This window comes from Solenopsis invicta, chromosome 2 (assembly GCF_016802725.1).
Source record: "Solenopsis invicta isolate M01_SB chromosome 2, UNIL_Sinv_3.0, whole genome shotgun sequence".
Classification (NCBI taxonomy): domain Eukaryota; kingdom Metazoa; phylum Arthropoda; class Insecta; order Hymenoptera; family Formicidae; genus Solenopsis; species Solenopsis invicta.
Window position 1 is genome coordinate 6,456,774 of NC_052665.1, and position 26,447 is coordinate 6,483,220.

General features: G+C 39.0%; 2 protein-coding genes across 6 annotated transcripts in view; one reads left to right on the forward strand and one right to left on the reverse strand.

Moving 5' to 3' along the window:
- The window catches only part of LOC105200821 (zwei Ig domain protein zig-8), a 308,484-nt gene that overhangs the window by 260,622 nt on the left and 21,415 nt on the right, over nucleotides 1-26,447 (forward strand). The window lies entirely within an intron of this gene.
- Nucleotides 23,128-26,447, reverse strand: part of LOC113002954 — a 61,617-nt gene continuing 58,297 nt past the window's right edge. Inside the window, exon 4 of the mRNA XM_026130179.2 lies at nucleotides 23,128-24,647. Coding sequence (XP_025985964.1) covers nucleotides 24,620-24,647 — 28 coding nt within the window. The 3' untranslated portion in view covers nucleotides 23,128-24,619. The remainder of the gene's footprint in view (nucleotides 24,648-26,447) is intronic.

The following is a 26,447-nucleotide window of genomic DNA, read 5'->3' on the forward strand; positions in this document are numbered from 1 at the left end:
AAACTAAAGAGCAAAACAATCCGCAAAGGACATAATAGGCAGTAGATAACAGATCAGTTAATTAGGGAGTTCTCCAACTCGATGGAAAAGAAGAAAAGACTCGTTTTGCCAAGTTTGAATTATTCGAAATAAAATCCAATTTTAGATTTAATTGCTGCCTTTTTTTTAAATATAGATTTTTCAATAAAAGAGCGTACGAAAATATAATCATTACACTTGAAATATTAAATCAATATTAATAAAACATTTACGTTATATTAATGATATTTGCTTATTTTAACGAGTGGTTTTAAGTGAGAAAGGGATTTCAAAGTTCTCAAAATATCTTCAAAGAACTTATTCTCGAAAGATAAATAATACCTTCCCTCTTACAATAAACGCGTCGATAATTAGCGTGTCAAAGCAATTGAATGACGTCAGTTTCATTAAGAATGCTCGAACGCTGATCGGCGATCAGTTTTGCCAATTAAGTACAACACGCCGATACCGTGGGTATCAGAGTATTTGTAGTTTGATTATGGTTCTGCAAGCAATTATCAAACCAACCGCACTAATCGGCATTCTGTTGTCATCGCGACGTCTGGAACACTCCAGGATTAGTGTTTCCCCTCTACACGTGCAAGATGTAGATGTCAAGCACAACCTGGATCATCAGATTAATATCGATCAGATGCTGCCGCAGCCGTATCTGCCACAGGTCTCGATCTCAGATTTGAGAAACTGCGGAGATTACCTGCGTATTGTATATTTTATACAGTGAACACATTGATAAGATTCAACAAACTTGTATTTAGCGCCCTCTTAGTTATTAACGAAACAAACTACGACGAAAATCTATTTTCATGATAAACGTTTATTAAAACGACACACCTCTTCTGCCAGTCATGCGCAGTAGTTTCAGACAATATTAGTCAGACCGGAGTAGTAAAGCGAAAAATTAAGTCGAGTCTGAAAACTAAGGCATTCTTTCAAGCATAAAAAAAGAATATGGAAGTATAAAAATAAAAAATAAATTTAGCAGTAATAAAAAGTTATATATATATATATTTTTTTTTTCTTTTACTTGGAAGAATATGACTCATGAGATTGAAGTTGTTTCGAAAGAGGCACGAGAGAAAGTCAAGCCGACATCGGAAAAATCACCAGAATGTGACGTAACTACGAAAGAAAATAAAGGAGATGAAATAAGGTGGCAGGAAGACTGAGAGGGAGGCGGAAGCAGCGCGAGATCAGGAACACGTCCAAACGACACTGTTCGCTCTTAAAGGCTGCTTTCAGCGTCAAGTCTCCCTTTACTCCCTCCCTCATTCCCTCCCTCCGTAAAGCAATTCTTCCGCATGAACTATACGTAAACTTATGCCCGGACCGTTGTATGGGTCATCAAGGGTTCATGCCACTACATTGCCTTCACTCCCGCGGATTTATAGCGATCGTTTACGATTTCCTGCCGGTGGCAGAGGAAGAGGGCAAGGAGTATAGCGGGATGCAAAAGGGTGTGCGGGTCACTCCGGTTCTGCGTAACATTGCATTCCGAAGTACCTTAGTGGCGATTCTCAGTGTTTGATGCATGTACATATTCGACTGACGCAAATACCGGCTCACGCTACCACGACAGCCATTTTTTTCAAATTTAATTCTAATGCATTTATTCATTTCTCTCTTTCGATATTCGTATGACGTTTTTGTCTAAGAGACTAATCGCCAAATTACAAAATTGGCAAGCGTTTCTCGAGAACTGAAGCATATTCTCTTGATAGATTTTATTATATTAACGTTGTAATAAATGCAATGGCTGTTGTATAATTTTTATTTTATGAAAACCCCGCTGTAAAGCACAAGTATTCCAAAGAGAATCGTTTTATCCGTAACGATCTAATGGATATGATACCTATGGATACGAGAGCGTTGCTGCATACTGCGCTTCTCGAGATCGTAAAATGTCTCGGAAGAACGCGTCGAACACTTAAAAATACGGGACGAAACTGCAGCGGATTCATGAATTCCGTTTACGATCGGACTTTTAAAGGATGTAACACTCGAGATATCGGGGAGCGCATTGGTTCGACGTTTACCATTGCGTTCGTCGTCGTTACGCAAGGAAATATACGAGGTTTTTACAGGATTCGCGTAAACCGTTATAAAGTAGCGGCGAAATTCCCACGAGAGAAGTTATCGGTTTGTGAAAATTCGCGATACCTTGATGAGCAATTAAGTGGCTGAATAATTGTTTAAGAGTTATTTTTACGCTCATTCCCGCTTGTTAACGATAAAAAAGTCATCTTTTATTCATATCACTTTTGCCGTAATTGTGATTTGTATACCCATGCAACTATGTAATTATGTATCTGAATCTTGTCTCACTTTGTTTCAGTAGAGATAATGCGAACGTCTAATCTGATATTTTTAAACGTAATTAAAGTACTTTTATTTCTACTTTTTCTTGGCATTCTTCTGGAACAACTCCAAAATTTAGGGCATTGCAGCGGAATTTATTTGTTCCGGATGCTGGTATTTCGTGAAATAGCCACCGTTGTTTCCATGTTTGCAACCGAGTTGCATCGCAATGCGCAATGTTCGTTCCCCAACGTTCTCCCTAGACTTGCTATGGACTTGCACGGACGAGGGAAGCGACGAGAAGTCCCGTTGAGTCCGACGAAATTGCGGTGACTTTCCTACATCGCTGCGGTTTGATGTATTTGTGACGTTCGCGAGAAAGCGAGAAAGAAAGAGAAAGAGAGAGAGAGAGAGAGAGAGAGAGAGATGCCATTTTTACAGTTTATATTTGTATCTCTCTATAAAATATTATTACATGAGAATCGAAATGCGAACGTCGAAGAATAAAAGATCATGCGAGTAATGTTAGCATAGATATAGATAAATATACCGAGCGCGCGCGAGGCTGCGTTTGCGATATCGCGCGCGAAAAAGAAAAGTCACCGTTGTATATTTATATACAAATATCGTCATGCCGGCGTGCACGACAAATTTACATCTACGCGATAGCGCGGCGGAAAAAGAAAATATTACCAGCGTGCATGTTACCTTTGGTATAAACGAGAGCATTTTTCAGGAGCGCGCCAATACGAGAGCGAGTAACACTTGTGCGAGTAACTCGTGCGGCCAAATTACCACGTTGCTGTGCAAAATAATTGTGCCGCCACCGATTAGAAAGTATTGGCGAATCGATAGCTTCGTACGGTGACCGAATATATTTTGCCTGGCTTCCCCGTATTTCCTAATAATTCGAGCGATCAAACAATCACAAAGAGGGAAACGCCCGCATTTATTCTGTATCCGTATCATCATTGAGTTTATTGAGTTAATTAATTATAATTTACGCGAGAATTTTGTTATCGAGAAATTATACTTTTTGCACAAATGGTATTAATAAGAAAAATATAAAGCCATTTTCGAGACATGTTGAATTTTGGCCCATATATAATACCTATTACATAAAATTAATTATATTATGCAAAATTCTATTATACTCGTATTACCAAAGTTGACATTTAATATATAAAAGCTTTGAAATGCCAATTCTATTAAATAATCGAGATATTTTAAAAGAGAAAGATGATATTGCTCACGTTGTCGCTGAGGGGAATTTTTAAATTTTCTGAGAGAATAATAAGGTACAAAGAGAACGCTGCGCCGCGCTGCGCCGCGCCGGCGCTGCGACGATGCAAAGCCCCGTCATCTGAAGAATGCGCAACGCCGAAGCGAACGGCACGGTTACCGCCGTGATATAAGCTAGTTACGACAAGAGGAAAGCAAAAATAATTACGGCGGTGCGCACCGGTGGTACGAGTTATCGCGATAGCGTGACCTGCAAAGGCGTATTCGAATCATTACTGACACGAACGTACCACATCGTTCCACACCCGGGACGAACTCTTATTCGACACAATAACGTTTATACACGTGTTCTTATATTATGTACAATGTATATAATATATTATGTACATAATCGTGATCGTGTTACGAGGAAATTGCAGCAACACAAATCCCAACTGTTGGCCGTTTCGCAGGACGTCTCGAAATATTCCATTATCGAATAGATCCAAGAGTTGTAAGGGCGCGCATAGATATGCATATATCCGCGCATTTCAATACGAATAAACTTTATATCTCGATGGTGTTCACATAAATCTTAATCGTTAGCATTTTTTTTTATTAATTTATGTATAAAATATTTATTAAAAAATATATATATTAAATTCATGTAAAGCAGGAAAATGAAAGCTGAAAGTGACGTTAGTATGTCTTATCCGAGAGGAACAAAATTCCTGTTCAAGAAACACCGACGCCTATCGCCGACTTTCCACATGGTTTACGAGGCAAAGTTCTATATGCATATATAACGCAAGATGGTACTTGTCTCTCTCTATTGTCCATAAAATGCAAGGATGCGTCACTGAAATGCTTAAGTACAATCGAGCGATTTAATGTGTCGCTCTCGAACAAATATCTAATATCGTATTTGAATGGTTTATATAAAAGAAGAATTATCTATAACATCCTCGTGTAACAAGATCAATACCTCCAGGAAGGAAAACGCATTGAGATCTTGAAATATTTTTCTATAGGATATTCCTTCAGGCGCTTAATGATGTGAAAATCTCGGGAAACGTAATACGGCTATACAGATAGTCGTATTACTTCTCCTCGTCGTAGCAGATGAAATAGAAAATTATTTTTGTAGGATTTTTTTTCAAAAAAAATTCGGTGAATTTCAGCGGAAATCGAAAATCATGATTTTTTGAGATTCAATTTCGGTCGTGCTTTGTAGCTACTTGGAAGGATCGGCTTCGTGAAGGTTTCTAAGGATCATCTCTCAACAAGTATGTGATATAGTATTCGTCATCGTATACCCGGAAACGCAAAAGTGAAATCGCTACCGTCTCACGTTCTCGCAAGCAAGTCGGTCTCGCTAACCACAATGGCAATGGTGAAGCTTCTCGTAACTTGGCTTCACCGTGGCGAAGTTGAAATGCTTCCGCGTACTTGGACTTAATAACTGCGCTTTCGCGTTCATGCATATATTTCGTTGTTACCACGACGCACTTCTAGCCTGAAAAATTTTCAACGAGGTTGAATCTTGCAGTAGGCAACATTGAAATTGAGCGCCGGCAAGTTGTAACTTGTGATTTCTACGTGGAATTTTTGCAGAAACGAACCAAAACTCCGATGCTCTCTGCTATTACAAAAATTCAATGGAAAAATTAAATGCAGAATCTTACATACGGCATATGAGAATTTAATTTTTTTTAGCGTTTTTTAACTCGTTGAGATCACTTGGGGTGACAAAAGATCCCACGCTAACTTTAAGGGTACACAGACCATTCAAAATCGAACAATCTTCTATAAAACTAACTTTTATCTGAAAGTATACTATCTTGAGAATACACCTCTAAATTTTTGTTAAATTATCTCAAAAGTTAAAAATTTGATGAATATTTTTATAAAAAAGTTAAATTTTGCATTTTTTTTTAATTTGAATTTTTTCATTATGTTAAATTCGAATTAAAAAACAATTATTGGATGATAAAGAACAAACTTTAAGGTATGTCCAGTAAAATCTTTGCAACAAAATATCAAAAAGCTGGCAAATGGCGACTGATTTTGTGCAGGGGGGTTGAGTAGGCCCCATGTGACCATTGCGTTATTTGGAAGTGTGACCATTACGGATTAAACAACATTTTTTTTGTAAAGATTTCAAACATAAGTTGCGGAATATTATTTTATGTGACTTTAGATGCCATTTGAATGCCAAATAATCATCGTATGATTTCTCTTGGGACTACGGAAGTTAATGCATTTCGTGTACAATGCATTTGTACAATGGCGCACTGCATTTCGAGAATTGCAATGATCAGATCTAATTATTTGAATTCTCATTTTACGTAATCGCGGCTGCATGCAAAGCGATAAAAGATCATACCGAGCTCCTCTATAAAAAAGGACGATGTAATTATATACGGCAGAATCTATTCTGCGAAAAACACATTTTTCGCGTCTTTCAATAGGTTTATGTAGATTCTTACCAAACTGTTCCATGTGGAAGAGCTACGATTGCTACATCCTCTAACAATATTGTTCGAATCGTCTCTACTTACTCACCAAACAGTGCACGACTAACCGAAAGCATCAGTCGGACGCTTTGGCACAATCTGTTTATCCAAGCGACTTTCGTAAAATCGAACTCGGCAATTGAAGAATTATTGGCGCAAATCGTGATCGAGAGAAAATAACGGCTTAATGAATGCGCGTAATTAACACTAGAAATAGGTATAACTCGCAAATAATTTCACGTTCGTACAACAAGTTCGTACAAGCCGATATGAGCACTATCACAATCGTATATAATTTACGACAAACTCCAATAATATTTGAAATTCTCCCTTCTATTCCACGGTAATAATAAGGTTGTTGAGTTCTGATTACGCGCGCGCGACCGTGTCTACTTCTCGACGCTTTCAATCGCGAATTTCGGAGCATATCGGGTCGATTATTACTCCGGTTTTCGGAGGGAGAATGGAAGAGCTTTTTCTTCTCCTCTCGGTCTCTTTTCTCACGATCGCGTTTGTCCAACCGGCGAACTTTCCGAGGAAAACTTAGAAAGTCGATAAACGCGACGTACATCGTATTCGAAGGTATTACAGTTAAGTAGACCCCTACCTATAGTAATAAGTGTGGAGTTTTATTCTGCGTTTTGTAGCTCCAGCTCTTCAGGTCCGAGTACTTCTCTATACGCGTACTCACGTTTTGACTCGTATTCCGCCAGCGTCGACGGATAAGCTTCCGATTGCGAAATTATTACCTGCCACGCAGTGGAAAATAAAAGCACGCGCAGACGTAAATTTTATAACCGCTTCTAAAACAGCTCTCCCCGGTAATTCCCGTTAATGGACTTTGTGCAACGAGAAATGTCGAGATCGCGCGTCGGGATATTACTCGTTTATTACGATCTAACCCGGATTTTGCATAATTAATCTTTGCCAAATATCGCAAACTTTGGACCGGCGCGCGATTTATTTTGCACGTTTCTATCTCGATGGGATTCGCATACGTCTCCTAATTATAGGTTTTCGATAACAGCGGCTACATATAATCGCCTTGCATATCGGTTATTGAATCGCAAAAATATGCGGGATAATCAACATTGCAGTGTAACACGGTGAAATATCCAATAATACTTATATGTTTTACATAAATATACGCAAAGAGAGAGAGAGAGAGAGGAGTTTGCGAAATACCTCAACGCTTTAAACAGCATTTTTAAAGAGCGATAGCTTTTCCTCTCGTTTCACCAGCAACGTATTGACATTTTTTTCTTCTTGCTCTCCCCAGAAAATATTGATTGATATATTTACGTCGCGGTAGACAATTTTATGCTAATAGCCGATTCAAATAGAATTTCTCTTTTCTCTCTCTCTCTCTCTCTTTCTCTCGCGGCAAAATATCATTTTTCGTAATTTGTAAAATGCTAACGGATACAAACGGATCGTCGATATTCGGTTGTTGTTTCCTTCCGATATTTTTAACTATCATTTAATGTTTATTATGACGCTCAGCTGTTGAAGCTTCACGTCAAATATATCGACATTTGCCGATGTTATCTTCTAATTACTGATGGCGCGGTAATAACGTCGAGCGTCGAGCGAGTGCAGCATTATAAATGAAACATCGGTCATTTGGCGACGGAAGTAGCATCAAGTCGATCGGAAGTAGCCCCGAGATGGCTGACGGAAATGAGGAGGGAAACGCAACTCATCTCTCTCCACAAGGACATAAACGCGGTCGGTAACTTTATGGCTCGCTCGCTCCAAGTTTCTCGCGCGTGTAATGACCGAGAGGACCAAACTCACTCGTTGAATACATCTCCGCCGCGAGCCTGAAAATATTTTTATGCTCCGGCGATAATCTGGCGCGACAACACGCTTGGAAATATGACTTTTCGTCGACAAATGAAACATTATTTTGTTACCGTGTCGAATAAACACGGAGCTAGATTAAAGCTGACTTTATATAGAGAAGAAATGTGAGAAATTATACGCGCGGATGAACGACGCGCGACTCATTGCTAACTTCAGCGAACGCGACGCGCGTTAAATTAAATCTGTCTCGAAGATATTGGCACGACGTTACACTGGGAGAAACGTTTGGTAAAATCAACTAACGTTTGGTTGAATGGTGATCAAATGAATTTTATATCCTAACAGCACAAGATATCGCATGAATATTCTGGAATATTTTAGATATCGTACGAACATTCGTACAATATCGTGATATCGTGCGCATATTTGTAAAATATCACAATATTCGTACGTACAAACGATTTGTAGTTTTAACCAAATAATTATTTTCAAACAACAAATTACAAAAAGTTCTGTTAAGTGTAACAAAGTTTTTGGTACCAGTAATTACAAAATTCAATCGATCACTGTTCAACCAAACGTTAGTTGATCTTAACAAACAATTTCTCTCAGTGTAAATTTATCAACTACCATCTCGAGATTCCGATGCTTTCGCAAATGTTATATCGTGACATATTAATAATACTATCTTACAATCTTTTGAGGAATATGATTTTTATTATTCGGCATTTCCTTAAAAGAGAGGAACATTAGTAAATTTAAAAATGTGGTGAACGTAGCGTTGTTTACGTGCACTTTCTTACCTCATCTCTCGTCTCGTTTTACCGTTGATTGTGTATCGTGGACGAGAGCATGGAGATGAGACCACGTGGCGGATACGCTCGTTTGGAAAATATAAGCGCGACGCGAATGACGCGCGGAGCTTTACGGCCGCGTTGCCCCGAATTTCATGCGGACGTAATCGCACGGGACACTCTCGTGATTGCGTTGAATATAGTTTTCCTGGCATCCTCCTTCTCTTCTCCTCACCGAGTCGCCTGCGGCCTCGGGAGAGGACATCTGCTGTTTTACCATTAGACACACACGCTCGCTTCTCGTTTTCCTTGCGTTAACGCAGTGCGAGAACATTGCTTTCACGGAGAGAGGACGACGCGCAAACCTGAGCGAATGGAATCTACTATACGCGTTCCAGACCTACCAACCGAATATTACATTTCCCTTCGGGACGAACTTTATTTCAGACGGAAGAATCGGAGGCAAAAGGAAAGTTGGGATTTTCAAAAATTTGTTTCAACTTTGTTCGACCGAGTTCGAACATCGATATGAATGATTAGATCAATGTTCGGGATTTTCAACTCTTTTACATCGCTGATACGTTCAGTTTCGTACGTAGCTTTTTCAGCGAGACCCACGAAACACGGATGTAATTTAACATTTTAACTAAATTTTTTATATTTTCATAAACGTTATTATTTTTTATATCGTATACATTTGAAGATTCTTCCTTTTTCAAGCTTTCTGCGAAAACTGAAAATATTAATTTTTACATGTAGTTGCTTTTACGATTTTTTGCTTCACAATTTCTTTCGTCATTCATAGAGTTAAATAACATGAACGCGCGAAAATACCTGCAGGATTATCACTAGATGCATCTCGCGATACAATGATGTCAAAAACATACCGCGGGAAATGTATGTTCCCGAAGGAAGAAAGTAGAGAGTATACGCACACACGTCCACGCATACAAGAGTTACGTATTCGTGTATGCATATCGCGAGATATTTGTTCGTGCATTTACGGAGTAAAATTCGAAACATTTTCCGTATTATGTTCATTACCGGTACAAACTCTTGGCAACACACATTTCATGGCTTTCCGTATAATAGACAATACGTAAATTATTTGACTTGCGCAAATAATTATTTTAAGCAAAGCAATACTCACGTACAACGTTATATACGCAATCAATTTACTAAATAGCTTTTTTTCACATCGTCATGTTTGTATAATTTTATAAAAATGTTTATTCTGAGGTACGTCAGAATGAAAAATCCTCCTATATAGCAAGTGTTCTCTTTAATATAAAAATTACGATAATTAAAATGGCATAAGGATGCGTTTGATTACGTTCGCGAGATGATGGATGAAATCAATCTTGATGACAGATAATAAATGTCAGGCTTTCTATTTCTTAAGGAGATTTCATACGTGCTATTTTTAATGTTAAGAATAAAGAAAAAGTTGTAAAAAAAATATTTGAAAACCCGAATTTTCTATTGGTTAAATTTGAACACATGTATTAAAAATATATATATTATAAGATATATTACAATATATAATATGCATTTCAATATTATATAAATTATGAGGTAGTTCTTAAATATATCTCTATCAAAAGTTTCTCATATATTCGCAACTAGTTATTTTTCGAAAAGCTTAAAGAATTACATTTATCTGTGTTTAAGCGTGATATATTTTTATTGCTATTCAACTACTGCAAGAGCGATAGTTCATTCTACTAAGGAGTGTAACCCTACAGTTATATTATTTTTTCCTTCTTTCACTATTTAATGAAATTTTAATGAAATTTCATTATTGTTTCTGTCCGCATTTGTTCTTCCATTGCCGATGGCATTACAAATGGAATGTCTATGATCTCGCGCTTTCTCCTGCCTCCTCCTCCTCCTTGTTGCTGAGTAGAGGAACTTGGCGTTGTTGTAGTGGTCGTCGTAGTGATCGTACGGCAGCATCGACGACGGCAGCATCCACTGAATTTGAAAAATTGTTCCTTCGCACAGAATAGCATGTCGTTATTTTTCGAAAATTCATCGATAAGCAATTATTTTTGAATCACTGATATAGACTTACAGATTCCTGGAACATGGTGCACACCAAGATCGCCAAGATAAAAAACACCACCGTTATTCTCATGTTGAAATCTTGCGCTGCTAATGCTTGGACTGTGAATGTTTGTATCGCACCGTGGTGGCGACATTTATACCATGCCACTGGATAACGATTTATTTGTTAACCATAGACAATGTATTCATCAACAATAGTACGCATCTGTTTTGCCACTTGCGTAGCTACTGTCTTTTGTAATGAGAATTAATAATTCTCACAGAGCATCGGGATATGTTCCGCATTCTTTTGGGCACGCATTGCTAATATAAAATTGTCACGTGCGTTGCATTTTTCTTGGAACACCTTTTCTCGCGTAACGCCGGAATTCATTTGAATATGCTTGTCTGCGCAATGATCAGTTTGTTAACCGTAGACAATAAATAATAGTACGCGTCTGCTTTGCCACTTGCGTGGCTATTGTCTTTTGTAATGAGAATAATTAATAATTTCACAAAGTATCAGATATGTTCCGCAGTCGTTTGGGTACGTGTCGTTAATATAAAATTGTCACATGCGTGTGCGTAATCGTAACCATTTTGTCTCTCGGTGCAGGATCGATTAAATTGCCGTTGACTTTTTTACGTTAAATTGAATCCACCCGAAATTCGATTTGCCAAAATCTTAACCTGATGAAATAATGTTTTATTAAAATCAGTGAAATATCCAGCAATTCCGTCACTTGGAGATTAAGCAGCGAGAAATGAGAAACAAAGTGAAAAACAATTCTTTCTTCTTTTTTTTTCGCACGAATCTTTAAAATTTTATCGGACTATGCGTTATTGAACAGTGATAGTAACGATAGAATTGCGCAGAGAGATTGCTTGTGAGAATTAAGATAATGGACAGTTTAAACGAGACTCTCTTCCTCTCTGTCTTTTTGCAGAATCGTTATCGGCGAATACCGCTATTGGTTTTCCAATCAGCGAATAAAGTTTTCAGTAATTTGATCGGGAACGTTAGCGCTTCGAGTACAGAAGTTTGTTTGTTACATTAGATATGGGTCCGCGTTATGCACGTCTTCCTAGGACGTGCTGCGCCATTCTCGTAATTCTGCTGCTGACGATCCATCGAAGTTCCGCGCGCGAACAAAGTTCAAACTACGCTACTTATAATAACTTGTCGCTACGTTGCTACTAAGACGGTGGTATTAACATAAAGTTTACGCGAGCGTCATAAAACTTTCGCGAAAACGTCCGTAGAAAATACAACACCACGCCAACGTAGGATTTCTTCTGTACTTGGTGTGCAAAAATTGCTCCCGATTAAATAGTCGACGTTCGCGAAAAAAGTATGGATAGAAGTAGTCTCTATGTTTATTTATATTTTTTTTTAGCAGCATGAATATTTTTTGTGTCAGCGATAAGGTCTCTTGAGCCGCGAGCCGTATCGGAATATCGATATAAAACCAGACTGGAGGACTAAAAATTTTGCAAGACTCATCATTGTCACGAGCCCACGCGATTCGTTTCGACCGAAACTCCCCGGTGAAGTTGCCCCGAGCCCCGACAGCTAGGTGGAGGGAGGATTAAGCTTGTAAAAGCTCGCGTCATCAATCAAGCGGCACGAGAAGCAGGAGCGTGTCGCGGTCACGGTTCGCGCGATAAGACCGCGCGGGATGTCCGATCTGGCGGAAAAACGAAGGGACTCTTCTCTTTGCTGGGGCGAGGAGCTGGCGAGCGGGTGAGAGATTGCGATAGTTGCCAGCAGATGCGTGACGTTGCGCCGCGACCTCCGGTGCACCTAATGCACCCAATTATACGAGGCGCGCGCGCGATGCATCCGGCTCGGTGAGCACGGCAATTCTGGCCAAGTTCATAGCACGTGGCGAGGGGAAGAGCCCAGGGCAGGTCGTGTGCGCAGGAAGGCAGAAAAAGATTATGGTAGAGAGAGTAGCCGGCAGCTAGCAGAGAGCAGCGGCAGGTCGCGCCCAGCGTAGCACGGCGTGGCGCGCGGTCGAGAGTGGAGGTGGGAGGAGGGAGGAGGAGAAGCAGGAAGAGGAGGAACGTAGATGATTAACAGCAGGTTTATTAATCACGAAAACCAGGCTAGCTAGCTAGAAGCGGGTTAGAAGTTCAATTGCAGCTCGTTGAAATAACCGCCTCTTCTTGTTCTCACGCTTCTTCGAACCATTTCGGACGCTCGCTCGCCGGACGCGCGGGGCGCGTTATTGTTCGCTTATAAAGCCGCGGAACGAGTTCGCATAAAATATGACTCTCCGCTACTCGAGAGTCGTCTCGACGAAAAGTTTCGTCGAATAGAGGAGGATGGTACGAGACGACGCGACGCGACGCGACCCTTCTAAGGAACCGGATGACGACGTCTTTCACAGTCGGAACAGAACTTTTGGGGACCAATTATCGCCGGACTTTGGAAGTGCGCGGCAAAAGCGATACCGTCCTAATTGGAACCAAGTGAGATACGAGGAATTTCTCAAAAGTACGCTTAATCAGTGGAAACGTCTTGGTTTTGAATTACTGCAACCGACCACCCGTCGAATCGAGTCAAAATGCATAGACGCATAATTGCAATAATTGCAAGTTATTATCCGAGATAATAACTTGAGAATAAATGATGGCTTTGTTAACTGATAATAATTAAGGATCTATATCTTTTTCTCGTAACAATCACCGAGGTATCTCTTCTATTACAATTTACGATCGTATTATTGTTGAGATTACAGGAATAATTTATCATTCTACGTGAATCATTTTACACTCATTAGCCTCCATTATATTTAAGCATTTAAGACTCCATCAGTTAGTCTATCTTGCGCTTCTAGAAATATCATTATCGCGGTATTGTCAAAATTATTATCAAACTGTCGTAATAATGGAATCTTGGTCTCTCTCTCTCTCTCTTTCTCTCTCTTTCTCTCTCTCTCTCTCTCTCTCTCTCTCTCTCTCTCTCTCTCCGCCTCCGAGTTTTACATCATATACGCGAGCGCACTTAGATCCGCGAAAAATGAGTGAATCATAACGAGGCCTGAGACTGCGAGGCGTGGAAGAAAAGCACGGTTTCAGAGCACGAGAAGAATGTCTAACGACTAGAAGATGAGTCGCTTCGCTGATAAGGGGAAAAGCCTTTACAAACTCGCCGGATAAAGAGACGACGAAGGAGCAGCGAAGCTGAAGAGAGCTCGCCTGAGTTTTATCAGTCATTTGTGATTTCCACTTGCCGTCTCCTCCGAGGAAAGCGCGACAACCAGCTTTTCTTCCTTCGAAAGATATTTTCCGCCGTTCGATGTTCTCAAATGGAGACTGTTCTCAATAGACCTGCAACTGTTACTCCCACGCACAATTGGAGGAGTTTGTAAACATACATTCTCGCCGATGAAAAATCGAGTCAAGGATTTAGCGTCCTTGTAAAAATCCCTTTTCTACCAGAAATTTCCGCAGGAAATAGATATCTTTCTCTGCGCAGCCTTCTCAAAGATTCTCAATTGCAAATACTAATGTCGCTCTCTATTATAATTATTTTAAATGATGAGCGTTACTTTTACGCAAATCAAAATAGATGCGTCGCTAATTTATTGCCAATACACAATAATTGCGTTGTGCTTTTTTTGCGATGAGCATAGCGCTCGTTCGTGGTTTTACATTGCTAAATTAAATAAAAATATTAATAGACACGTGAAAACATGATCGTAACCAACGTCGATTTGTCCTCGCTATCTATCATTGTAGTTAGCGACACGGATGAATGAAATTTAACCCACCTTTGTCATCGAGTACTTTTTGAAAGGGCAATCGAGTTATTGGTCGAGTTATTAACTGTTCCGCTCAGGGATATTCCATTCCCACTTCCCGATTTAGCTTTGACCCAAAACCAACCCCGCTTGTCAATTATGCGTAATAACTACTCACTTGATACGATGGACCGTATGCCACTCGTTACCCTTGCATTGTTAGCAAAACGAGTGGATTGACAGAGTGTGCTATCGAGATGTCAACGGAACACACAATGAATATCCAAATTATATCTCTTATTGTACAAAAGGAAGAAAGACGGGCGTCTACGTCGCGTAATCGATAAATAAACATGTATCCTTACGTAGTGTAATAACATATTGATTCGTTCAATCGCGCGCGGGAGGTGCGCGTGAACCGACGCAAAAATATTCACATAAAAAATGTACAAAGCGTGCAATAATAAACAACATAAATATATTTTCGTACATTTTTCGAATACTTTTGCTGTAAATTGGAAATTATTATACTTAAAAGAGGAATAAATATTCCAAATATTAGAAGTATTTAAAATATTAGAAAAAATATTGTAGAGCTCATTGTTTTTTCAATTTTTTGACCAAGGAAAATAACATTTCCACGCCTATTTTTATAGATGAAAATGGCACGCTGTTCAACAATTACTACGATGTCCCTCGTATTTTCTTTCGGACCAAGAAACCAGTAAAAGCTATAATTGCGACCGCAAATGTCCATAACGCTTGCACATTCGCATTTTACCGCATCTCGTACTGCAATAGGATTTTCCGACGCACGCGAGAAAAACGGTTGCCGCGCAAGCCGTTAAAGGAGGTTCGTCTACTTTCTTTTTTTACAGCCTTTTTTGCCACAATATGTACGATATTGCCGCTTCCTGGCGACGATATTGTCAATAAAGATGCGAACAGTTCCTACGAATGAAGATTGGGAATACTCGGCCATTATAAAAAGTAAACTGCGACACGCGGTCGATTACTTTCGCATAAAAAGAAAATCGATATTCGCGTACATATGTATTATATATACAGCATATATGTGCTTATAAATGAAAATACCAAATAAACTTGGTTGCACGCGCGGCAACTATTACGCGCGGATACTTGGTGCGACGCGCGTTTTGGTATTGCCGGTTATAAAAGTAGCTTTAACGGCTTCCGCCAGCGGAGTGATTTACGCGGGAACTTAAAGGACACACAGTACGTCCTGGAATTACTTAACCCATTTGTGAGTCCGACGCACTATTTTCGCAATGGCAATTCATTCGCGCGAGGCGAAAGGCGGGAGATAAATTGCTGTGTAAAATTTTGATGCGCAAAATTTATACGTATTCGCGTATTTCTTCGACGGCCGTTTGCCCTCGCGAACGGAACGAAGAACGGAAAGAATGCGGAACAAAACAATGGCCAATTTCCTAATATATATTGTTGGCCATTAGGTATGCAGCCGCGTAACCGCCCTTTCGAGACCCTATCGCTGTAGGAACATCTCCATACACGTCGTCGCGGCTTAAAGGTCGGCACTTTAAGTGACACACGAGTGCCATCAGTTGTTAGCTCCGGGAACAGCTCCAAGAGGAAGCTTCTTCCCTTAAGTGAAGCTCGCGAGATCAAAGTTTACGTCGCGCGTCTCTTTCAAGAAAGCGGGATGACAAAAATCCCGGAATTTCCTGTGCCGCGAAACGGAAAAGGCTGCCGGCTTGAATCCCAACTTCCTGGATCACGTGTCTTCGATAACGAATGAAAGCTGTCTCGAGATCCCGTTATTCTTCCATCAAAATTTTATTTTAATATTATTCGCTTTTTTTTCAAATATCTTTGTCGTAATACTTTTTTTCAAAATATGTGTGCAAATGGCAGTTTTTCGAAATTTTTAAGAATTTTATCTGCAGCAAAATTCGAAAAGTTTCTATTGAATTTTGTCTTCCGAAATATATACATATTATATGATGACTGACTTTTCATGCATCAAAATAATTTCCACGTTCAAAACCACAATTTGATGAAACTGTGGTTTTCCGGGACGTTACTGCATTACGTATGCACCGTAGAGCGATGCATCTTGGAGGTCCTTGGAGGATTTCGTGACGACAACGTTACCAAACGTGTCCTACTACTCAAAGAATTCCGTCTTGACCCAGACGACGTTGCGAACGACGTTGCGAACGAGCGGACCATTTTTATCTTTGACACACTTTTCCCGCACGGTCACAATACTCGAGTTCTAGACGTACCTTGTTCTCTCTACGGCATATTATTTACATTATTATGCGAGAGAGTTTATTATTTCACATAGAGTCTACTGAAAAAAAGCACGGAAATATTGCATCGAGATTGCGCAAGAGAAAAATTTTCAACTTTAATTTTTGAAATTTAATTTAAGCCACTTGAATCTCTTCCCGTTATAAATCAAGAGTATGATAGAGATAATGTGATGAATTATCAATTATATTGCACAAGATTTTTTATCGTCTTTGACAAAGCAAATGGAATATAGATCCCAAAAGAATCGTTTCCACGAGTCACGTCATAAATTACAATTTTACGCGAATGCACTTTATCAGTGCATAATTAGGAGTTTCCGAAAAAAATAAAAAATAAAAAAAAAATGATTGCGAGAACGAAATAGTCGTGCTAGACGCGAAACCATCATCCATCACACGGTTCTTCTCGGTGAAAGATGAACAAAAACTCGTTTGCCCGTTCGTTCGTAATTTTACGACTACGTATGCATTCGGATAAATGCCCGTCGAGATGCCCGTTCTCCGTTGCTCGTCGTCAGGCGTATCGCAAAAATCCGCCATTTTTTTGCGAAAAAGACGAAGCACCGCGGGGCCGTGTCACGACTTTTATTTCGCCGAGCTTCAGCGGTAAGAAGTGTATCACTCCTTCTTTTCGCAGGCGCACCATAAATTATGGTCCCGGCCGAGTGTCATCCATTCTGACCGAAGTGACAAGCTAGCAGCATCGTGTGCTTGTATACACCGGGTATCGTTAGTGAACGTACATCGCGAAGGAACCCAAGCTCGCAAGAAAATAGCCGAGTATCATAAAGCGTCGCATTATGGCTCGTTGATTCTTGACAATTTTTGAATGTTCTAAAGATACGACACTTTTATCTATCCCGAAGATTTTAAGTATTCTGTTAAAACCGTAAATGAAAGAGAGAGAGAGAGAAAGTGTGTGTGTGTGTGTGTGTGTGCGCGCATGAGTTAATTTGTAATTTAATTTTTAATAGCCACTTTGAGAATTCTCCAGTTTTCTCTTGAAACTTTTTTGTGGAATTTCAGTTTCTCGATATATTTTTAGAAAATAATCCCTCGTGTATTTCAAAGATTTCTTAACATATCGACTTTTTTAAATCTATCAGGGAACGAAAATAAAGTTTCTTTGATATTTATATATTTTTACGTTACGTTCCTAGATCTTTAAAAACATTTTTTTTTTTTCTTAATAGCTATTCCATTGAAAGTTTTCTATATCCGGCCCGACGACGTAAGTCGAGCTTATCCGCGCGCAACAAAAATCATATCTCCGATGTAGCGGATAGAGGAATCGTAAGAGCCGAGCCGAGCCGAGCCGGGCCAGGCCGCCCCAAGGCTCTCTCGCTTCCCCATTGCATATGCATCCGAGCGGCGGTTCCCCCGGGATTTCGAGTAAGGAGCAACTTTGCACGTACACGTCGTCGCAGCTAAGAGGGTCTCCAAGACCGCACTGTTTTACATGACGTGGAAAAAAGGAACGTAATTTGGGAATTTTATCTCTCTCTCTCTCTCTCTCTCTCTCTCTCTCTCTCTTGTTGATTCCGATGTGCGTGTCACGTTTTGCAATACGCTTATCGTTGCGAAAATTTCTGAAAAATACAGAATGGAAAAACGGTGGAGAAAACAACGGTTCGCCATTTCGAATAGAGAACTGTGGAAGGAAGAGAGGCGAGACTTTCGGCGCTACGTCATTTTTCCCATGTACGTACACCTACTTATTGCGTAAGCGCTTCTCAGCGGTATTCTTACCAGACGAGAAAATATTCGATTGTTTGCGGATGAAAAGTGCAACTTGTCGTATGTCGCGAGAACCCGTCTTACGGTAGAAGCCCCTGCAGGGCACCGTAATGATTATACGACGTACAAGCAATCTCGCGAGAATGCAGCTATGCTTACGTAGCACGTACACACGCGATAGCGCACAATCTCCTTACTCGATAAAAGCAGCTTGACCAGATTCCAATTTCCCGCAATATAACCATTGCATTCTGCATGCGCCAACATACGCTGTGTATCAGCCGTAAACAGTCCCCTTTGTGACTAGACAAGTAGGAAACGCGTTTACCTGAAGCATTGAGGCAGTGGACACGAGAATGCATAATATAATTTTACATATTTGCAAAGTACATTACTGTATAATATATGTATAAAATAAATATTATAAAATATCTGCAACTCTGTCTTTTTTTGTACAATTAAAGGAAAAATGTAATATACATTTACATAATGTACATTTCGTAGGACGTTCATTTTCTTGCTGCTGCATCTTTAATTGCCTCAATGAAAATTATACAAGTAAAAATACTAATTTTAATTTGATTTCTTATATAGCAATTAAGGTATTATTAAAAATACGAAAGGCGAGAAGATATGCAATTTTATTATTCCGCCAAGAGAAATTAAAGCCGAATTATATCTTGCAAATATGTATAATTATATTATGTATTTCCCAAATATGTCCCAAAGCCTCACGTAAACGCGTTTTCCTTATTTACCTCGTCGCAAAGAGGATATTTCTTAGTACGTGAAGAAAGAACGTGAAAATAGCGAGGTGGTACTATTATTAACGGTGCTTCAGATCAGAGGAACGAAAAGTATGAAGCAAAGATTTAATTTGGAAAGTCTTGTTCGCGCTACGGATGTTCCTCAAAGAACGCGCGTTTTTGCGATATTACGTAATAACGTATCTGTATCTACAAGTATACATTTCCATTGCAAAACACATAGAATAAAACAGTTAATATATAAAGCTTGTTACGCATTTTCTCACGTCGACTCAAGAGTCCTTGCAAATTCTTTCACGCGAGTTTCCGTCGACCATTTCGAAACGTCTGTATACGTTTAATGAGCTTTCTACAATAAGCTATTAGTCACTACACATATGGCACTAATCGAGTCAGAATAAGTAGTCATAATTCTTAAGAAATTTGTATCCACAATAAGTCGTATTGGATCATTGCGTAATAACATTTCAGCCGACGGCGAACGGTCGATAGTCGCTCCTGGACTTGTCGTCGACGGCCGATTCTTTCGCGAGAATCTTCTCCTCGTCGTCCAACGGCACTCGACTCGAGTCCGCAGTCGACACGTTTTAAGTTACTGTTCTCTCGTTAAAAATGGCAGACCTATATTGCTTTTCGATTGGTCAGTCATAACATAATTTAAGTTTCAGCTTGTAAGATATGGAATTTGGCTATCCTTATTCTGTCACTGACTACTAACTTACTATTGTCTTGCTGACGCACTATTAACTCGTTACAACTAGCTTCCGACTTCTGATTTATTACTAATAGCTTATTGTAGAAAGCTCATAAAGATAGCTCGCGGAGTATTCACCGGCGCGGCGGTGGTTAGCCCTGAACAGAAGGCATCGCGCTGTTTTAAGAAAAGCTCTCGAGTTCATGCGGCAAAGTTGAGGTCGTGCCGCTTTTTAGAAAGGAGGACGCGTTAAAGCCTCTTCTACGTGTTGCCGTGACAGAGAGCGCGGAGGATGGAGCGTAGAACGGGGTGAAAGAGGAATGGCCGAGCTTTTAGCTCGGAATGATAAACGTTAAGTTTTGTGGTAGACGTTACTCGAGCTCTGCCGTCCTACGAAGATTTTGTACAGTATCTCGAGTACGACCTTCGACTTAACATACTTTGACTTTATTTCTTAAATCCGTCGCGTGTTTACAGGAATGCGAGTGAATTGCGAGAGTAAGCGTTAGGATAGTGGGTGAAGGAGGAGGAACAGTGCAATGCGCATTGCTCTGATATTGACGGGACCATATAATTTCGTTTCATCATCGTTCGCGCTCTGCGATGCGTCTCTTGGACGACACCGCGCTGCAAAACGGTGCGTGCAACCAACTGGAAAACTGTCACTCGCGGGAACAAGGAAAATAGCGAGAGCGAAGAAATGAATGAAATATTCAGACGCGGCTCGCTTCATTGGCGAACAATGGAAATCAATTCTTGTTGCAAAACTCTGCGATTTGTGTACGAGATATCTTTCTTAAATTTCAAGGGCCTTCAAAATAAGTGAATTTAATTTCTATCATTAGCTCATTCGCGCTCGAGATGAATTCTGCAAGCGTACACGAAAATAGAGATTACATTTCGTAATTGACGTGAAATGCGATTGTTAATAAGCTATTAGTCTATAAAAATGTATTTTTTAATTAACCTTTCTGCTCGCTCTCAAAGTGATTTAAAATAATAATCTTTAAAAGAAATCTGTTATCGTTTTACCCATCTTTCTTCGGAGCGCTATGCAACATTTTCCCGCGCTACCTCGTTCTCTTTCTGTGGATTTGAAAGGTTCAACCGTCAGCAACGTGAAAAGTCAGTTTTCTCCCGAGTTCTTCATTAATCTGATAGTAATTGGCTACTTCAACTTCAAGCACGGAAAATGAAACTTCTACAAGCACGGAAGAACAATCGCGCAAGCAGAATAAATAATTACATAAATCAGCGCTTAGTAACTGAGAAAGTAGATTTCTTTACGCAGGGTTGGACTTTTATTTCGATCTCTTTTTCCCTCTCGCAGAACATTCGAAATTTTTTTTATTATTCGGAATATCTCCCTCATTTCCCTTATTATTTTATAAACAGGGATGTATTGTAATTATGTGTATATAAAATGGAAATGCGAATATCGGATTACGTTTGTTTTATGTCTAGTATTTTTGTTTGTTATACAATTTGAAATAAAGTAAGGAATGAGCTCTCGTTGCAAAATCGTAATAGAAAAAGCCGCCTATCCATTTGAAATTACGTCATGAATGGGGGGGAGGGGGAGGAGTATCGTTCGATATTAGAAACGTAGCAAACATAATAAACTTCCATCGACGAAAGTAATAAAAACTTAGATGAGATAGAGAAGAAGACGCCTCCGCAAACGGTCGCTGATAAAAAGTATTCTCGAGGCGGAAAAGGGAGAAGGAGGGAGGAAGAAGATCGCCAACTTCGGAAAACGAGGCTATTTACCGTGTCACCATATATTCGCCTTTCGTGTAGCTCGCAGCCGCGACTCTTAACGGCGTTGCATCTTTGAGTGATGATTAAAGCACCATCAAAGTTCACGGAGACGTGCTTCAAAGGTTAAACAATGCTGTTGTGTACGGAAAACGCGCAAAGTCGGTTCGCGAGTGTTCGCTCAAAGCAACGTTTAAATTATAAAACGAAATTGAGAAGGAAAAACGTAGGTATAGTAGCAATATAGAAACGCATCGAATCTATATCGGTTGGTAAAAAAATATTGTTGCGTATGGACAAATTGTATATCCTATTAATAAAGAGAAACTCGAGTAAGATTTTTAAAATACAAAAAACTATTTTTATTTTTGTTATTTTTTTATAATATTTGATATATCACTTCACTGAATCTTAAAAGTTCATAATACTATTGAATTTAAAGAAAAAACACTTATTAGAAATCTAATATTATCAAAATATTATAACAAGTGCATTGGTCATCTTATCAAACTTTTAAAGAAACGATGGCCATGGTATTATGGAACAGTTGGCTATACGCGTTTTATGTTGAAAATCAATGTAACATTTTCTACAGTGATAAATAAAACTTATAATTGTATATAAACACGTATATGTATATACTTAAATATAATATAATTATATATGACTGATTATATATGACTATGCTTAGTTATAATTATAATATTGCAATAGTAACATAAAAATTGAAATCTGATATTGCAATAATAAAAACATAACAATTATAATTTTTTTCAAGTAAGAAAATGAAAGAAATTCCTATAATTTAAAAAAAAAATAATGTATGAAAAAATAAAGTGGACATTCTTGCTGGATTTGTAAGAAAAAATTGATCATAGCGTATTTAAATAAGTAGTGAAAAAAAAGTACAAATTATAAGCCATGTTACAATCTAAGCTCCTTTATTATATACGTAACGTTGATTACGGTAGCTTAACTGTAATTTATTGGACGTTGTAGCAGCTTTTAGAGAACACATGCAAAACTTTGCAGGTAATCAAAAGTAAAAGTATTATATAATATTTAAAATAAGATTATTTCGAATAAGTAATATTATTAATAAGTAATATTAATAATAAGTAATATTAGTAATAATTATTGTAAATATCGATTATCTTTTAAAATGACTTTAAGAATGCACTATTTAGCAATTATTGGAGAAATTACAGACTATGGCCATAATATCCCCAATTTACCCAGATACTCGAACATATGACTATGGCGACGACTGTAAGCTATTGCTCATTTAACAGTTTTCAAATGACCTATAACCGCACCGTTATCGACCATTCGAGAACTATCGGTGCACGATAACTTACAGTCATCATGTTATTATTTTCGAGATATATATTTTTTAGAATGCTCTCTCCTTTCGACCTCGCACCATCGCGTCGACTACAACGCTGGTAATAGAAACGCGACAAGAACGGCTTTTTCGATTTATGCCGCGCAGACCGCCGGCTACGACCACGATGTACACGATAATAAAATCGCAATCGCTCGTTTCAACCGCCCCGAATCGATGTTTGCGTGTAATCAAATTCCGCCGCTCGGCGACGGTAATTGCGACGGTAAAACTAATTTCGAGCTTTTCGACGAGATGGTGGTACATGTATCGCGGAAATGCTCGTGATTACGGGATCCACGGAACTCTCGTGAAAGAGGGATCGATAGAATCTGCGATAATACGCGCGAAACCATATCATCGCCGACCGATAATAGTAGTATTGACGTCTAATTATGAATGCTAGTGATGTTGCGAATTGAGCAGATTAATTAACCTATCCAAACCCATTGCTGGCTCTACATTTCATTATTACGCTATCAATTATCACTCTATTCCAACGTCTTAAATACTTTACAAAGAACAAATTTTTGCACTTAAAATACAATGATGAAAACAAAACGATTATGTTGTGAGCGGAGTGTCCTATAAAACTGAGTCTTTCATATGACGAATGGCATTGGCCAATCTGACCTTAAAAAAAAGGGGGAGAAACGTAAAAAGAGGGAGAAGGTTCGTGCATAGACCACTGGTCCTGATGGTCAGTAAAAAAGTAAGCAGTGCGAATGGCAGATTCGAACGGGTAAAGTTGCACGACGGTCGTCGTGGAGAGAGCTTGCGGAAGTTGCTTGGCCGCCTCTTCGATCACGTTACGCGAACGCAAACAGGGATGTAGGGGAAAACCGGCTCCGTTTATATTCCATTCGGACGAGAAGCGATGCCAGCGAAAACTTGCTTTTATCGATGATATCCTTCCGTCTAAGGGACCCGACCTCGGTCCAAATGGTTCGCGAGAAAAAAGCGTCAAATCCGTTCAAACTCATAGTCGTTCAATCTGGTGAACTTTTTTAGCGAAAGTTTCCATCGTAAAAATTGTTTTTTCCATGTGGAAACCAATCGCGATTGTAGTAGAGATAATCGTGATATCGGGATTTTGATCTTTGCTTAAAAATATACGATTCGCTGTCCCAAAAGTGGCATGTATAAAGTTGAAGCAAGCGAATAAATTGTTAACAAAGGAATGAGCAAATTCTACATTCATTTTAATCAGTGTAAAAATTGCGAACGATGACTATAACACTTGTCGCAATCCTATCTGAAAAAGTGCATTGCATCGATACTCGATTTCTCCAAGTTATGGTTGTCGCTTTTCCGCGATGCCGATTGACTTTCTCGCTGCGCTAACTTTGTGAGCGACTGTCATCGAAGAGATTGGGTATTCTAACTACGAGTACGTACGTGTATTGAGATATTAATAATTTTTCTTTGATCCTGCGCAGGACATTTACGAAACATTAAAAAGTAATACGAAAATTGATTTCTGACTCACCGATCCGATGCGCAACGAACGGAGTTAATCAGCCACGAAGCTACGGTGATTACTGTAACAAACAAACATAAGATTTAAAAATTAAAACTACGCTTGAAATCGATAAGTTTAAAAGTTGTTTCTTATACACCCGGAGAAAAGTTTCTTTGAGTGAAAAAAATATTTGTTTGCTTCAAAGAAATTTATACACCGTTATATGATTGAAAAAAAGTTTCTTTGACTCGAAGACATTTTTTGATTGTTTCTTTTATTAGAATTAAAGAAACAATTGGATTGTGCAACGCAAATTTTTTTTAATGAAAGAAATATATTTTCAAAACCAGAACAACTAAATTATTTTTTACATTTCTGTTAATATTTTCTTTGAATTAAATAATTATTTATTTAAATGAAACAATTAATTTTAACAAATATAATTTAAAAACATATCTCTAAATATAATTTATTAACTTTTAAAAAGGTTAATAAGTCATTTGTTGAAATCAAATTTCTATTTTCCACAAAGGTATTTTTATTTCAACAAAAAAAGCAAGTGATTCACTAGGGCTGCGTTCAGATTTCCCACCCGGGTGCACCCAGACATTATTCTATCCTTGTTTAACATTTGGTAAACAACAAAGATAAAACGACATCTGGGTGCACCCGGGTGGGGAATCTGAACGCAGCCTAGGATGCTATATCACTAGCAGGTGTAGACAAGGCACTTAGACGTGAGGAGAGAAGAAGTACTCATTGCCAACGTCAAGCATTCTAGACGAATCAAGAAATGAGAGCCAGCCTCTCGACACGAGCGGGACTGCCAAGACTAAGTTTTGATCAAAAGTCAGAGTAAACGAGATTCACTACTAGCTCCAACCCCAGATCCAAAGAATCCAAAAGAGGTATCAAGGATCTAAGAGAGACATAGTGGACGAGACCAAGAGAAATGTGCGAATCTAAGACAACCGATCCGAATCCGACCTTACCGCTTAGGACCGAACCGATCGCCAGAGACAGAGCGTGTAAGCCTCGCACAACCAGACAGCTGCGTAACATGCACACAGGGAAAACATGCCATAACGCAGCCCGGCATTGCCTCGTGCACGGGCACTCGGTATGAGACGTCGTGATGCGCTGTAACCATCATGCGCAACGCTCCAATGAAGAGATATCTACTACCAAGTAGCGAGGGTGCGATTCGCGGCCTTCGAACAAGGAGTCTGTCAATTGGGAGTTATGAAAAAAATCTATTTAGTCCAATAAATATTTAATACTCCCGGAATAAACGTGCGACGTGGCGGACCGACTGCGGTTCGTTTATTTTATCACAAGTCAGGGGCGATGGATGTTGTTCTCTTCTCGTCGCTCTCCATCTCGAGAGATATCTGTAATACATACCATATCTAGTGGTTAGATAGCCTAGATATGTTATAAACTCTCATATGTTGTGTATATTCCAACTCGCCTTAAGGTGAGTAGCCCCTGTTTTGTCTAGTCTTATTTAAAAAGATAGTGTGATGCCACAGGAAGCAACTTGAGATGCTATTTGCCGGCTAGTCCTCAACGAAATTCCAATCGAATTTAATTAATCTTTGTCTAGTGAAATAAATAAAAAATATTGCGTAGCAAATTTTCATTATCAAATACTTATCGCGTACTTTTATATATTCGAACGTTTATTACAATTACACATATTTAAATTTTCATCAAATAAGTAGAGTGTAAAAGTCTTTAAAGGTATATACGTCATATAATGTTATTAAAATAAAAATAAAATCCCAAATCTTACATACAAATCTCTTTTCCAATATATTGTTTGGTTTCGTTCTATTTTGGAGAAAGCAAAGAACACCGATAAATCTGTATTCATGAA